The following is a 17,286-nucleotide window of genomic DNA, read 5'->3' as shown; positions in this document are numbered from 1 at the left end:
AGAATTGGGCCATTCGGCCCATCAAGTCTGCTCCACTACTTCATCATGGCTGATCCATTTTCCCTCGTAGCCCCAGTTTCCCACATTCTCCCCATATCCCTTCATGCACTGACTAATCAAGAATCTATCAGCCTCTGCCTTTAATACACCCAATGTCTTAGCCCCAACAGCTACCTATGACAATGAATTCCACAGTTTCACTTGTCTCTGGCTAAAGAAATTCCTCCATATCTCCATTCCAAAAGGACGCCCCTCTATTCTGAGGCTGTGTCCTCTGGTCTTAGACTCTCCCACCACAGAAAACATCCTTTCCACATCCACTCTGTCTAGGCCTTTCAGCATTCGGTAGGTTTCAACAAGATCCCCCTCATTCTTCTGATTCTAGTGAGTGGAGGCCCAGAGCCATTGAATGCTCCTCATATGGCAAGCCTTTCAATCCTGGAATCATTTTCGTGAACCTCCTCTGAATCCTCTCTGTGATATTATCTGTGATAGTATCTGTACAAATCTCAATCTGGCCATGTACAGGGATTGATTTGACTCCTTGAAGAAGTGTGGGCTAAGTATGTAAATATAATCTCACTTGGTTTTCTCTTGCAGTAGCAGTTATAAAATTAGTAACCTTCGTGTGTCCGAGAGAGTTCAGAAGAAATTCTCTGGATACAAAGGAAGGCTTATCACTAACATTAAGCCTGTTCTTGAGAGGATATTCCAACATGCAGCACACCCACACTTGTCTCCAGCTGTTTCTTTCCTGGTTGACATTGGTGTATTTAAATGTTTCCTCAACAGCAATGCTTAGTTGACATATTTTAAACCAGCTCCCACTGTGAAATCTGGAAGGCTGATTTAAAATTGCTTGTAACAGCAGAGGTAACCATCTTATGGTGGAGGTAATTGCTGATGGCCACAAAAGGTGATTGGCCTTTTCAGCACATTGGGTGCCATGAAGACTTCATCTCCTGCCCCTCAAGAATGACTCAGTGTTTCCAAGCCTGTTCCAAAATCATCCCTTTCCTGATGCCTCTAAATACCTCCCGCCTGCACTTCCCACTCCCCTACCTCTTCCACAAGTGATAGTACTCCTCCAGCCCCAAACTCGCTTGCCCACCTTTGACCATGGGGCTCTCTTTGGGCATTGTCTGTACATGTCCTTGGTTATGAGATCCTGCTGTCAGTATGTCCCTCTGCCCACTTCACTTGTTGCCACTGAGTCTGTCTGCAGTATAGGAGTACTAACCCAAAAAAATGAGAGTGTGGTCCCTACAACTCACTGCAGTTGGATCCATGTGGGCCCACTATCCTGGGTGCCTAAATTTTATGGTTTCTCCTCATCCTCTCTGCCTTTCCGTAAATATTGGGGCTATGAATGATACTGTATGTACATCGCAGGGCTAGAGCGAATGCTTACTCTGAGTGAAAATCCCCAGCAAGTTCAGTTCAAAGGTGGAAACAGTGTATCTGGCCTGAAGCTTCACCCTCATACTAAATGTCCCATCAAAGAAGGAAGGCAGGCAGTCGGGATATGGAAGACTGAGTGTCATCCAGCTTCTTCCAAAATCTCTTCCTGCCCAGGTAAACACAGGTCAGGATTGATGGCCGTCAAAGGGTGTGCTCTGGTATTACTATCCCAGCACTTCTAGCTGCCAGGGCAATTTGAGAGAGCAAGAAAAAAATCAACTACCTCAAACTTAATAAAATGCACAGAGACTTTAAAAGCATTGTATAAACTACTAGAACAGTTGTTTTTTTTTGTCTGTTTAAGTGCTCACCTGACTTGCAGGGTAGTAGGTTAGCCACCTCTCGATATGAACTGCATACCAACCAGGTACCAGGCACCGATTATGAAGGGCCCGAAGCTCAGGGATGGCTCGCCGGCCTGCCGTGATCACCTCATAAAAACTGTAGCGTAGAGCTGCTGGATCTTCGTGGGCTCGCTGGTGCTGTGCGCATCACAAGAAACAGAGAATCCAGTAGGTTTCCTGCAAACCTAACTAAACAGAGGACTTTATGCTTAAGCAAGCTGAATGGTCAGGATTACCTGGTACCAGGAGTAAGCCCGATCTGAAGGGTTGATGAGAATAGTAATTATCTTCACCTTTGGCAAGAGGGCTGCAGCTCGCTTTGGAGCATCCTCAGAGTGAAAGTAGTTTGCACTCTTCTCAAACAAGAAGTCTGTGGTCACATTGGAAGGCATAGGAAAAAAGTTCATGTACCTACATAAATAAATGTGAGGTAAGGTTTCATTACTTGAACTGTACATGTCAACAGATGCAAAAACAGACAAACAGTAACGATTTATGTGCTTAAACGTCCCAAAGAGAACAAGGTGTTTTGCTGAGATTGACATGACTATTCATGAATTATCATGGCTGGTTTATAATAAGCCATATGACCATTAAACATGGGAGTAGAATTAGGCAATTTAGCCCACTGAGTCTGCTCTGCCATTCCATCATGGCTGATTTAGTGTACCTCTCAACCCCATTCTCCTGCCTTCTCCTCATAACCTTTCACTAATCAAGAATCTATCAACCTCTGCTTTAAATATTCTCAATGACTTGCCTCCTCAGCCATCCATGGCAATGAATTCCACAGATTCACCATCCTCAGGCTGAAGAAATCCCTCCTCATTGCTGTTTCAATGAAATCCTCCCTCTTTCTTGAAAATTCCAGTGAGTACAGGCTCAGTGCTATCAAATACTCCTCATCCATTAACCCTTTTATTCCTGAAATCATCCTCGTGAATCTCTTCTTCTGGACCCTCTCCAATGCAAACACATTCTTTCTTAGATAACGGGTCCAAAACCACTCATAATACTCTAAGTGCAGTCTGATCAATGCCTTATAAATCCTCTGCATTATATCTCTGCTCTTATACTCTAGTCTTCTTGAAATGAATGCTAACATTGCATTTGCCTTCCTTACCATTGACTCAAACTACAAGTTAACTAGTTAACTCTTTCAGAACCCTGGGGTCTGGTCCATCTGGTCCAGATCACTTACGTACCTTCAGGCACTTCTGATTCCTAAGCATCTTCTTCTTAGTAATAACAACTACAGTTACCCCCTAAGCCTCTTGAATTTCTGGCATACCATTAGTATCTTCCACAGTGAAGATTGATACAAAATACTCATTAAGTTTGTCTGCCACTTCTTTGTCTCCCATTAATATCTCTTCAGCGTGATAATCCAGTGGTCTGATGTCCACTCTCATTTCTCTCTTACTCTTTACATATTGGAAAAAATGCTCATATTATTGCCCTGCTTACCTTCATATTTCATATTTTCTCTCCTTATGGCTTTTTAGTTGCCTCCTGTTGTTTATAAAAGCTTGCCAGTCTTCTAACTTCCCACTCGTGTGCTATATTATATACACTCTCTTTTGCTTTTATGCTGTCTTTGACTTCCTTTGTTAGCCATGGTTGCCTCATTTCCCCCCCCCCCTCCCCTTTTGAATACTTCTTTGGGATCATCTATGCTGCAGCTACCGAATTGCCCCCCAAAACTCCAGCTACTGCTCTTCTACTGTTATCCCTGATACTGTTCCCTTCCAATCACCTTTGTCCAGGTCCCCTCTCATGCCTCTGTAATTCCCTTTACTCCACTGTAATACTGATACATCTGACTTTAGCTTCTCCCTCTGTATTTAGTTTTAGTCTCTGTATATTTGAGTCATTGAGTCAAAGAGCTAGAGGGCACAGATAAAAATAAATATTTTGGCAGGCTTCAATCATCGCGAACATTCTCTTGCTTGGCTGAGGCAGCGCGAGGGTTAAAAGAAGCTCGGGGCCTTTCTGACCTGCTCATGAGGCTTCAATCATTGCAAGCACTCAGTTGTTCGGCTGAGGCGATGCAAGGTTTAGAAAGAGCTCTGGGTCTTCGGGAGTTTTTGGCAGGCTTCGATCATCATCGTCTATTAGGCACTTGGCAAAGGCCCATAAAAGGAAGCGAAGTGCATTGTTAGAGTGGTCAGGTTTTGGTCCAAGGAGTTGGGCGGAAAGGGGCAAAGGCCAAGGTAAGACTCTGTCAAGTTTTTATCTTTCTTTGTCGATTGCTAGTAAAGGGAGAATGGATCCAGTGTTAGTGTTATGCTGTTTGTGTGAGACGAGGTAACTCTGGGAGACCTCCAGTCTACATCTGCATGAGGTATATCGAGCTGCAACTCCTTAGAGACTGTGATAAGGAATGGGAGCTTAATGATCTTCAGCTCATACAGGAGATAGATTGTAGTGAAAGGGAAGTAGTCACCCCTAAGTTGCAGGAGGCAGATAGCTGGGTAACTGTCAGGAGAGGAAAGAGAATAATCAGCCAGTACACAGTGCCCTGTAGCCATTCTCTCAATCATAAGTATTCCACTTTAGATACATTTGGGGGGGGGGGGGGGGCAGATGGCCTTCCAGAGGGAAGCTGCAGTAACCTGGTCACTGCCACTGAGTGGCTCAGAAGGCAAGAGGGGAGAAGAGGATTGCGTAGTTAGAGGAGCAAGGAAGAGATACTGTGAACATGAAAGACTTACAGGGATGATCTGTTGCCAGGGTCAGCGATGTCCTGGAATTGGTCTGCAGCATTCTAAAGGTGGAGGGTGAACAAGTGGAAGTCGTGGTATATATTGGTACCGATGACAGAGGTAGGAAAAGAAATGAGGTCCACTTTTAAGGACTCCCATCACACAGGACATGCCTTCTTCTCACTGATACCATCAGGAAGGAGGTATAGGAGCCTGAAGGTAAACACTCAACAATTCATGAACAGCTTCTTCCCCTATGCCTTCAGATTTCTGAATGGACATTGAGCCCATGAACACTACCTCACTACTTTTTTGTTTCTTTGAGCATTACCTATTTAACATATATATATAGTCACACACACTTCTTACTGTAATTTACAGTTTATTATTATGTACTGCTGCCACATAACAACAAATTTCATGATTTATGCCGATGATGTTAAACCGGATTCTGATTATAAGAACCTATTTACGACATGTAAAAGAAGGTTAACGGCAGAAACCAGGAGCTGAGAAAAATGTGAAAGCTATTTATTTGATGTAATGATGCTAGTTTGGATATTTTATCAAAGTTGTTAGTTTTTTAAATCTGTGCAGTGACCTGTGCAATGTCATAAAATGTGCATAATTTTATTTTTCTTAAATAAGTCCCATGCAATTTTGAAACTGAGTGTCATTCAAGTAATAATGGAAGCTCTGATAGTCCAGTTAATGAAGGTTCTTAATTTTAATCCAGAATTCCAAAACCATATGTTCATATGTTAATGTTCTTTATGAATTTAGTTGAAAATGTTTGGAATATGCAAAAGCATTCTATCATCATAAAGGCTCAGCACAGACCTCAACCTTTCAAAACGAGTAATTAACTTCTCAACAATAATGCACTTTGAACTCCAAAGTCTAATAAAGACCTTACCATTAATGAGAAAAGAATCCCTTTGCTTGATCTATCTTACCAGTCAATTCCTTTGTGATAAGCATTCCCACTGAAGAACTGCACTTCTTCAAAGGTCTTTGGGTTGGGGAAGTTACTGGTGATGGCTGGATGCATAATTAGGAAGAGGTACAAAGCTGTGGTGCCTGAAAGCAGAAAGTACCCGCAAATGTAATGGTGTATTGTGTAGAAATTGCCACCAGCTATTCAAGATTTTTTTTAATCAACACAGCTTCATTCTACAAAGCCCTTGAAAAATGCATTGGTCTGTGTAATGCTGGATTATTTAATTAGAACACAACAATTACTGAATATTAGCATAAGTAAATTATCACCATTTTTACTTCATGGTTGGTGGAACAACAGAGAACAATTCTCAGTAAATAATTAAAATACATATTTAATCTTTCAGATTACTACTGGCAGTGCTAATGTATTGAACATCATAAGTGAATGGCGAGTAATAGAGTTGCATTTGAACAAAAATTACAGCAAAAGTATCTCCTTTTGTATTATTGCTTATTTTTGTTTCTGTCTTTATATTGTATTCTGTCATTTATATGTAGGAAATATTTATATTACTTAGAGCATCATTCTACTCTGTATAATGTTGGCAATGAGCAGCACCATATTGAACTGTGCTTCTGATATTGTTTATATGTAAGATATTTGTGAAATAGAAACAAATGCACAGTTGCTGATAATGGTGCAGGATTAATGCTATAGAAAAACCTATAGGAAAGTATTTCATGTGATCAATAATACATAAATACTAGGTGTAAATGGAAAATATGAGTCATTGATTTGAGGCAGATCTTTGGCTCTCCTGAGGACACCAGTTACTAGCATCTGGGACAAGGATGAAGAGTTCTGCTGGAGGGCCAGTTCTGATGCATCAGTAGGGCACAGAGAACTGCAGGAATTTTACTCTCTGAGCTCAAGTATACAGCTGTACAGTCTGAATGGCTTTGACTCAACCCTCTGTTTTACTGGCCGTCAGCATTTACAATCAAACTATCTTGGGACATGTTAAAATATAAAAGTCTTTAAAAATTAAAATAATTAAAAACTAATGTGCTGGGCTGGTTGCAGATAGCATTGCCACAGCTTCCACTCAGGCCCAATCCAGTTAAGGACAGATCTGTGCAGAATTCGGTAAAACTACAATTCCATGGGACCCATCAATAACTATACCAGCATGCTGGGTTGGTACAGCCTCTGTGCTGCCCTGACTCATACCAAAGTTTAGGGAGCTGGTTTCACAATGGAACCTTGTGCGCTGGCATTCCTAGAAAAGACAGGGTTGCCTTGGGCAAGTGGTCTCTGGCTTCAGAGCAACAGAAGATCTACCCCAGACCCTCAGATGATGACAGTGCTCTCTGTGTTTGAAACGTAATCATGCTTCAAGGTGAAGTGGTTAAGTTCCGTATCATCCTTTCACTCATTATTATAATTCTAATGTGAGAGCTACAGACACCCAGGGAAAAGTTCGGTCTTTTCTTCAGGATTCTCCAATAACTTTGCCAAAATTATGGAAAACCTCCAGGAAAGTTCACTTTCTCCTTTATGGTTCTATGTTGCCTAAAATATCCAAAAACTTGGAGATGGTTTACTAGGTCTCAATTTATGGCATAAAAATCATCAACATGTTATTACTAATTATGATTTTAGCCAGGTACATAGAAACATAGAAAATAGGTGCAGGAGTAGGCCATTCCGCTCTTCGAGCCTGCACCGCCATTCAGTATGATCATGGCTGATCATCCAACTCAGAACCCTGTACCTGCTTTCTCTCCATACCCCTGATCCCTTTAGCCACAAGGGCCATATCTAACTTCCTCTTAAATATAGTCAATGAACCGGCCTCAACTGTTTCCTGTGGCAGAGAATTCCACAGATTCACCACTCTCTATGAGAAGAAGTTTTTCCTCAACTCGGTCCTAAAAGGCTTCCCCTTTATCCTTAAACTGTGACCCCTCGTTCTGGACTTCCCCAACATTGGAAACAATCTTCCTGCATCTAGCCTGTACAATCCCTTTAGAATTTTATATGTTTCAATAAGATCCCCCCCTCAATCTTCTAAATTCCAGCGAGTATAAGCTTAGTCGATCCAGTCTTTCTTCATTGGAAAGTCCTGCCGTCCCAGGAATCAATCTGGTGAACTTTCTCTGTACTCCCTCTATGGTAGGAATGTCTTTCCTCAGATTAGGGGACCTAAACTGCACACAATATTCTAGGTGCGGTTTCACCAAGGCCTTGTACAACTGCAGTAGAACCTCCCTGCTCCTGTGCTCAAATCCTTTTGCTATGAATGCCAACATACCATTTGCCTTTTTCACCGCCTGCTGTACCTGCATGGCCACTTTCAATGACTGGTGTACAATGACACCCAGGTCTCGTTGCATCTCCCCTTTTCCTAATTGGCCACCATTCAGATAATAATCTGTTTCCCTGTTCTTGCAACCAAAGTGGATAACCTCACATTTATCCACATTAAATTGCATCTGCCATGAATTTGCCCACTCACCTAACCTATCCAAGTCACCCTGCATCCTCTTAGCATCCTCCTCACAGCTAACACCGCCGCCCAGCTTCGTATCATCCGCAAACTTGGAGATGCTGCATTTAATTCCCTCGTCTAAATCATTAATATATATTGTAAACAACTGGGGTCCCAGCACTGAGCCTTGCGGTACCTCACTAGTCACTGCCTGCCATTCTGAAAAGGTCCCGTTTAGTCCCACTCTTTGCTTCCTGTCTGCCAACCAATTCTCTATCCACGTCAATACCATACCCCCAATACTGTGTGCTTTAAGTTTGCACACTAATCTCCTGTGTGGGACCTTGTCAAAAGCCTTTTGAAAATCTAAATATACTACATCCACTGGCTCTCCCCTATCCACTCTACTAGTTACATCTTCAAAAAATTCTATAAGATTCGTCAAACATGATTTTCCTTTCACAAATCCATGCTGACTTTGTCCGATGATTTCATCTCTTTCCAAATGTGCTGTTATCACATCTTTGATAACAAACTCTAGCAATTTCCCCACCACCGATGTCAGAATAACCGGTCTATAATTCCCCGGTTTTTCTCTCCCTCCTTTTTTAAAAAGTGGGGTTACATTAGCCACCCTCCAATCCTCAGGAACTAATCCAGAATCTAAGGAGTTTTGAAAAATTATCACTAATGCATCCAGTATTTCTTGGGCTACTTCCTTAAGCACTCTGGGATGCAGACCATCTGGCCCTGGGGATTTATCTGCCTTTAATCCCTTCAATTTACCTAACACCACTTCCCTACTAACATGTATTTCCCTCAGTTCCTCCATCTCACTAGACCCTCAGTCCCCTACTATTTCCGGAAGGTTATTTATGTCCTCCTTAGTGAAGACAGAACCAAAGTAGTTATTCAATTGGTCTACAGAGCGAACACAAGGAAATCTGCAGATGCTGGAAATTCAAACAACACACACAAAATGCTGGTGGAACACAGCAGGCCAGGCAGCATCTATAGGGAGAAGCACTGTTGACGTTTCGAGCCGAGACTCTTCGTCAAGAATAACTGAAAGGAAAGATACTAAGAGATTTGAAAGTAGTGGGGGAAGGGGGAAATGCGAACTGATAGGAGAAGACCGGAGGGGGTGGAATGAAGCTAAGAGCTGGAAAGGTGATTGGCGAAAGTGATACAGAGCTGGAGAAGGGAAAGGATCATGGGACGGGAGACCTCAGGAGAAAGAAAGGGGGAGGGGAGCACCAGAGGGAGATGGAGAACAGGCAGAGTGATGGGCAGAGAGAGAGAAAAAAAACCAAACTACTAAATATGTCAGGGATGGGGTAAGAAGGGGAGGAGGGGCATTAACAGAAGTTAGAGAAGTCAATGTTCATGCCATCAGGTTGGAGGCTACCCAGCCGGTATATAAGGTGTTGTTCCTCCAACCTGAGTGTGGCTTCATCTTGACAGTAGAGGAGGCCATGGATAGACATATCAGAATGGGAATGGGAAGTGGAATTAAAATGTGTGGCCACTGGGAGATCCTGTTTTCTCTAGCGGACCGAGCGTAGGTGTTCAGCAAAACGGTCTCCCAGTCTGTGTCGGGTCTCACCAATATATAAAAGGCCACACCGGGAGCACGGGATACGGTATACCACACCAGCCGACTCACAGGTGAAGTGTCGCCTCACCTGGAAGGACTGTCTGGGGCCCTGAATGGTGATGAGGGAGGAAGTGTAAGGGCAGGTGTAGCACTTGTTCCGCTTACAAGGATAAGTGCCAGGCGGGAGATCGGTGGGAAGAGATGGGGGGGATGAGTGGACAAGGGAGTCGTGTAGGGAGCGATCCCTGCGGAAAGCAGAAAGAGGGAGGGAGGGAAAAATGTTCTTGGTAGTGGGATCCCGTTGGAGGTGGCGGAAGTTACAGAGAATTATACGTTGGACCTGGAGGCTGGTGGGGTGGTAGGTGAGGACAAGGGGAACCCTATCCTGAGTGGGGTGGCGGGTGGATGGGTGAGGGCAGATGTGCGGGAAATGGGAGAGATGCGTTTGAGAGCAGAGTTGATGGTGGAAGAAGGGAAGCCCCTTTGTTTAAAAAAGGAAGACATCTCCTTCGTCCTGGAATGAAAAGTCTCATCCTGAGAGCAGATGCGGCGGAGACGGAAGAATTGTGAGAAGGGGATAGCATTTTTGCAAGAGACAGGGTGGGAAGAGGAATAGTCCAGGTAGCTGTGAGAGTCTGTAGGCTTATAGTAGATATCAGTGGATAAGCCGTCTCCAGAGATGGAGACAGAAAGATCAAGAAAGGGGAGGGAGGTGGGCTTATAGTCCCTACGCGACTCCCTTGTCCACTCATCCCCCCCATCTCTTCCCACCGATCTCCCTCCTGGCACTTATCTTGTAAGCGGAACAAGTGCTACACCTGCCCTTACACTTCCTCCCTCACTACCATTCAGGGCCCCAGACAGTCCTTCCAGGTGAGGCGACACTTCACCTGTGAGTCAGCTGGTGAGATATACTGTGTCCGGTGCTCCCGGTGTGGCCTTTTATATATTGGTGAGACCCAACGCAGACTGGGAGACCGTTTCGCTGAACACCTACGCTCGATCCGCCAGAGAAAGCAGGATCTCCCATTGACTTCTCTAACTTCTGTTAATACCCCTCCTCCCCTTCTTACCCCATCCCTGACATATTTAGTTGTTTGGTTTTTTTCTCTCTCTCTCTGCCCATCACTCTGCCTGTTCTCTATCTCCCTCTGGTGCTCCCCTCCCGCTTTCTTTCTCCCTAGGCCTCCCATCCCATGATCCTTTCCCTTCTCCAGCTCTGTATCAGTTTCGCCAATCACCTTTCCAGCTCTTAGCTTCATCCCACCCCCTCCGGTCTTCTCCTATCATTTCACATTTCCATCTCCCCCCACTATTTTCAAATCTCTTAGTAATTTTCCTTTTAGTTAGTCCTGACAAAGGGTCTCGGCCCGAAACGTTGACACTGCTTCTCCTTATAGATGCTGCCTGGCCTGCTGTGTTCCACCAGCATTTTGTGTGTGTTATTCAATTGGTCTGCCATGTCCTTGTTCCCCATGATCAATTCACCTGATTCTGACTGTAAGGGTCTTAACCAATCTTTTTTCCTTTCACATATCTATAAAAGCTTTTACAGTCAGTTTTTATGTTCCCTGCCAACTTTCTCTCATAATCTTTTTCCCCTTTCCTAATTAAGCCCTTTGTCCTCCTCTGCTGGTCTCTGAATTTCTCCCAGTCCTCAGGTGTGCCGCTTTTTCTGGCTAATTTGTATGTTTCTTCTTTGGACTTGATAATATCCCTAATTTCCCTTGTCAGCCACCGGTGCACTACCTTCCCTGGTTTATTCTTTTGCCAAACTGGGATGAACAATTGTTGTAGTTCATCCATGCGATCTTTAAATGCTTGCCATTGCATATCCACCATCAATCCTTTAAGTATCATTTGCCAGTCTATCTTAGCTAATTCACGTCTCATACCTTCAAAGTTACCCTTCTTTAAGTTCAGAACCTTTGTTTCTGAATTAACTATGTCACTCTCCATGTTAATGAAGAATTCCACCATATTATGGTCACTCTTACCCAAGGGGCCTCGCACGACAAGATTGCTAACTAACCCTTCCTCATTGCTCAATACCCAATCTAGAATGGCCTGCTCTCTAGTTGGTTCCTCGACATGTTGGTTCAGAAAACCATCTCGCATACATTCCAAGAAATCCTCTTCCTCAGCACCCTTACCAATTTGGTTCACCCAATCTACATGTAGATTGAAGTCACCCATTATAACTACTGTTCCTTTATTGCACGCATTTCTAATTTCCTGTTTAATGCCATCCCCAACCTCACTAATACTGTTAGGTGGCCTGTACACAACTCCCACCAGCGTTTTCTGCTTTCTGCCCCTTAGTGTTATGCAGCTCTACCCATATCAATTCCACATCCTCCAGGCTAATGTCCTTCCTTTCTATTGCGTTAATCTCCTCTCTAACCAGCAACGCTACCCCACCTCCTTTTCTTTCCTGTCCATCCCTCCTGAATATTGAATGTCCCTGGATGTTGAGCTCCCATCCTTGGTCACCCTGGAGCCATGTCTCTGTGATCCCAACTATATCATATTCATTAATAACTATCTGCACATTCAATTCATCCACCTTGTTACGAATGCTCCTCGTATTGACACACAAAGCCTTCAGGCTTGTTTTTACAACACTCTCAGCCCTTATACAATTATGTTGAAAAGGGGCCGTTTTTGATTTTTGCCCTGGATTTGCCTGCCTGCCACTTTTACTTTTCACCTTACTACTTTTTGCTTCTACCCTCATTTTACACCCCTCTGTCTCTCTGCACTTGTTCCCATCCCCCTGCCACATTAGTTTAAATCCTCCTGAACAGCAGTAGCAAACGCTCCCCCTAGGACATTGGTTCCAGTCCAGCCCAGGTGCAGACCGTCCTGTTTATACCGGTCCCACCTCCCCCAGAACTGGTTCCAATGCCCCAGAAATTTGAATCCCTCCCGCTTGCACCACTTTTCAAGCCACGTATTCATCTGAAATATCCTCCTATTTCTACTCTGACTAGCACGTGGCACTGGTAGCAATCCAGAAGATTATTACCTTTGTGGTCCTACTTTTTAGTTTATCTCCTAACTCCCTAAATTCACCTTGTAGGACCTCATCCCGTTTTGTACCTATATCGTTGGTACCTATGTGCACCACGACCACTGGCTGTTCACCCTCCCATTCCAGAATGTCCTGCAGCCGCTCAGAGACATCCTTGACCCTTGCACCAGGGAGGCAACATGCCCACCTGGAGTCTCGTTTGCGGCTGCAGAAACGCCTATCTATTCCCCTTACAATCGAATCCCCTATCACTATAGCTCTCCCACTCCTTTTCCTTCCCTCCTGTGCCACAGAGCCACCCATGGTGCAATGAACTCGGCTGCTGCTGCCTTCCCCTGATGAGACATCTCCCCCAACAGTATCCAAAACAGTATATCTGTTTAGGAGGGAGATGACCTCAGGGGACTCCTGCGCTACCTGCCTACTGCTACACTGTCTAGTGGCCACCCATTCCCTTTCTGCCTGTGTAGCCTTTACCTGTGGTGTGGCCAACTCACTGAACGTGCTATTCACGACTTTCTCAGCATCGCAGATGCTCCAGTATGAATCCAATCGCAGCTCCAGCCACTCAATGTAGTCTGCCAGAAGCTGCAGCTGGACACATTTCCTGCACACATAGTCGTCAGGGACACTGGAAGTATCCCTGATTTCCCACATGCTGCAGGATGAACAAACCACAGGTCCGATCTCAGCTGTCATGACCTACCCAATACGTTGCCTCAACTTTTGAAACGTTCTCCTTTTAAAGGAACGTACCTGGCCTTACCTCCCTTGAAGTGAAGCTCGTCCTCAGCCTCTGCTCGCTAAAGCCTCTCGAGACAAAGCCTTCTGTCTCCCTCTACTCCGTCGCCCACTCCATCTAACTGCTCTCTTTAAATCCTCCCGCTGCCTCACGGTCCGACTTACACGCATTTGCGCAGTTGTGCCCCCGTTAAACTGCCGAAGAAAATGACCAACTTCCACAAACTGCTCTCTTTAAATCCTCCCGCTGCCTCATGGTCTGACTTACACGCACTTGCGCAGTCATGCCCCCGTTAAAGCTGTTGTAGCCAGGGGTACAAGCTTCACTACCTATTAAATGTTCCAATGACATGTGCCTCAAATAGCATCTGACAACCGTGTCCAGCTCCTGGCCTTCACACTTAGCTACTAACCATTTCTACTTACAGGAGAAGGGGCAAAGCTGTGTTACTGATGCCTTAAAACCAGTCACTTGGGGTAGATGGGGCTCATTAGCTCATCAAGGTAAAGGAAAACTCTGATCTCAAACATCCGCTGCCTTGCGTGGGGTAGATGTCAGGAGTAAACTCCAAGGAAAAATCTGGAACTGGAGCCCCTAAGGTAGTCCTATGTTGAGTTCAATGCTGACTGGCAACTCCTGCGATACTGCTGGTACCAAACTGGATCAGTCTCTGCTGTTCCTTTGGATTCATCAGCTGCTTGGCAGGGGAAGCCTGCTGTATAGGCAACAGCTTGCTCTCCATAACAGACTGCCATCTTGCGTATCACATAGTCAGCTAGGCTGCAATATCCATGGTCAACGGAGGTCTTCAGATTTTAGTCATTCAATATACTTCATGTAATAGATCAAATTTTAACCTATTTTCCATTCAAATGATTGTATACCCTAATCCATTTAAATAAAGCTATGGTTAAGATTTCCCATTCAAGTTTACCTGTTTTTTGGGGTCCAACCACCAGAAATTTTGGTAAACGATCACAGGTTTTCTCTTTGGACCAGATGTCCTTGTGTCGTTTATCATCACATGGATTCTGTTGATAACAAAAAGAAAATTGGTTGTGAACTTTTAGATTCCTTAGGATTTATCACAGGATAGATGCTGATGGTGAATGTTCTTAAAGAATTGGATGCAAAAGTCCAGCAGTCTTGCAGGTGAGTCAATCTAATGGTGTTAAGTCTTAACATCTGAGTTAATAGCCATGGTAAAATTAGCCAGTGTCCTAACAGAACGATGTAAAAAAAACAATATGCATCTAACCTCTTGCAAAAATGGTTTAAACAATACCCAATGAACAGCAACATTTTACATCAAAACAATGGCGCAGAAGAAAAGAAAACCCTTGACTTGTTGACCGAAAGACCCCAGTCAGTCTGTGTTGGCAACAACATCTCAAGCTCCATCATGCTGAGCACTGGTGCCCTCCCGAGCTGTGTGCTCACCTTGCTGCTGTTCATGCTGCTGACTCAAATCTACTGCCAAATCCAGCTCAAACCGCATCAATAAGTTCCTTATGGGTGAACTCATCGGTAACAATGATGAGTCAGCATAGAGAGAGTAGGTAGAGAGGCTTGTCAATTGGTGCAAAAACAACAAACTGTATTTCAACATGGACAAGGCAAAAGAGATGATTGTGGACTTCATGAAGGCACAGGTCGATCACTGTCCATTGCACATCAATTGCTCTATCGTGAGCAGATTAAAGAACACAAAGTTCCTTGATGTGCATGTAACTGCGATCTAACCTGGACCCAGACACCTCCTCACTAGTCAAGAATGCACAGCAGTGTCTACACATTTTTTGAGGAAATTGAGGTATGTAAGGCACCCCACCCCATTCTATCAACTTTCTACAGGAGCACCTGCAAGAGTATCCTGTCTGGCTGCATTATTGTGTGGTAGGGAAGCTGCAAGACATCGAACTGTAAGACCCTATAGAGGACAGTCAAAACTGGGGTCTCCCTCCTCCCTACTTACTGGTAGTTTTGTTGATGAAAGGCCTGAAGCATTGTTGAGGATCCCTAACACCCATCTCACAATTTCTTTGACCCACTACCATCAAAAAGGAGGTATAGGAGCATCAGAACTGGGACTGCTTGACTGGATAACAGCTTCCCCCAGGCTGTGAGACCAATGAATACACTTCCACCACTGAGGTCACGTCACTAGGGCAATGAGCTGTTTACTGTTTACTCTATTGTCTACAGTTCACCTAAGCCGTGTACTTCACATACATTTTGATTTATATTTTATTAACTTAATTGTGATAAGATTTTGTTTTATGCGCTGTGTGTGATATATATATATATATATTGTGGTGTGCTGTGGTCTTGAGGAATGTTGCATATAAGTACAGGGTGATGACAATAAACGAAGTTGTATATCATCATGGACTACGTGAATTTATTCCATTTATCTATGAATGTAATTGGTGGAAACCGGTACAAAAGTACAAATAAACTCATTTTGGGCTTTTAGCTGGGTATAGGTATTGACTATAACTGATGTTTTGATGACAAACTTGAATCGATACCTGTACCTGGCTTGAAACCTGAAAAGAGATTCATCGTATATACACCAGGAAAGCACTGGATCCTTTCTCAGATACATGCATGGTATCACACAGTGGTTAGTGTTGCTCCTTCACCGCCAACACCCTGTTATAAGCAGAGATTGGATATGCTGGGTTGTTCTCACTGGAGCGCAGGTTGCTTTCTGAGTGACTGCATAGAGGTTTAGAAAATCATGAGGAGCACAGACAGGCAAATAGTCTTTTTCCTGGAGTAGAGAAGTCCAAAACAAGGTTTGACGTGAGAGGAGAAAGATTGAAAGGAGATCTGAGAAGTGACTTTTTCCACACAGAGGGTGGTGGAACGAACTCCCAGAGGAGCTCATGGAAGCAGGTACAATCACAGCATTTACGTAGCATTTGCACATGCACATGCACATCAAAAGGCAAGAAATAAAGGTATATGGGCCAAATGCAAGAAAATGGAATTAAGTTAGATGAGTATCTCCTTCAGCATTGATAAGTTGGGCCAAATGCACTGTTGGCATACTGCATGACTCTATAACTCAGGTTCAGTTATGACCTGAGTGGAGTTTGCATGCACTGTGAGTTTCCTCCAGATACTCTTTATGTTTCTCAAATGCCAAAGGCATGGTGATAGTTTAATCAGCTGCTGTAACTTGTATATTAGTGTGGATTAGTGAAAGAAAGAAATAAAGAAGAACTGATTGGCAGGTGCATGCGGGGGAATAAACTGCGTCACTACAAATGGGACTAATGAGATTTTTTCCCCTGGAAGCCAACTAATAGCCAAACAGCATCCTTCTTTGTCCACTAACCCAAAACATTCAATAGACAATAGACAATAGACAATAGGTGCAGAAGTAGACCATTTGGCCCTTCGAGCCTGCACTGCCATTTTGAGATCATGGCTGATCATCTACTATCAATACCCGGTTCCTGCCTTGTCCCCATATCCCTTGATTCCCCTATCCATAAGATACCTATCTAGCTCCTTCTTGAAAGCATCCAGAGAATTGGCCTCCACTGCCTTCCGAGGCAGTGCATTCCAGACCCCCACAACTCTCTGGGAGAAGAAGTTTTTCCTTAACTCTGTCCTAAATGACCTACCCCTTATTCTCAAACCATGCCCTCTGGTACTGGACTCTCCCAGCATCTGGAACATATTTCCTGCCTCTATCTTGTCCAATCCCTTAATAATCTTATATGTTTCAATCAGATCCCCTCTCAATCTCCTTAATTCCAGCGTGTACAAGCCCAGTCTCTCTAACCTCTCTGCGTAAGACAGTCCAGACATCTCAGGAATTAACCTCATGAATCTACGCTGCACTTCCTCTACAGCCAGGATGTCCTTCCTTAACCCCGGAGACCAAAATTGTACACAGTACTCCAGGTGTGGTCTCACCAGGGCTCTGTACAAAAGCACGAGGATTTCCTTGCT

At 44.0% G+C, this 17,286-nt stretch overlaps 1 protein-coding gene across 2 annotated transcripts in view; it reads right to left on the bottom strand.

Moving 5' to 3' along the window:
* The window catches only part of ndst3 (N-deacetylase/N-sulfotransferase (heparan glucosaminyl) 3), a 986,629-nt gene that overhangs the window by 20,214 nt on the left and 949,129 nt on the right, over positions 1 to 17,286 (bottom strand). For both annotated transcript variants that reach the window (XM_073065158.1, XM_073065159.1), the window contains 4 exons: positions 14,252 to 14,348; positions 5,467 to 5,590; positions 2,042 to 2,216; positions 1,773 to 1,943 (listed from right to left, as the gene is read on the bottom strand). In XM_073065158.1, the coding sequence (XP_072921259.1) occupies positions 1,773 to 1,943; positions 2,042 to 2,216; positions 5,467 to 5,590; positions 14,252 to 14,348 (567 nt within the window). The remainder of the gene's footprint in view (positions 1 to 1,772; positions 1,944 to 2,041; positions 2,217 to 5,466; positions 5,591 to 14,251; positions 14,349 to 17,286) is intronic.

This window comes from Hemitrygon akajei, chromosome 13 (assembly GCF_048418815.1).
Source record: "Hemitrygon akajei chromosome 13, sHemAka1.3, whole genome shotgun sequence".
NCBI lineage: Eukaryota > Metazoa > Chordata > Chondrichthyes > Myliobatiformes > Dasyatidae > Hemitrygon > Hemitrygon akajei.
This window is presented reverse-complemented; position numbering and strand designations above follow the sequence as displayed.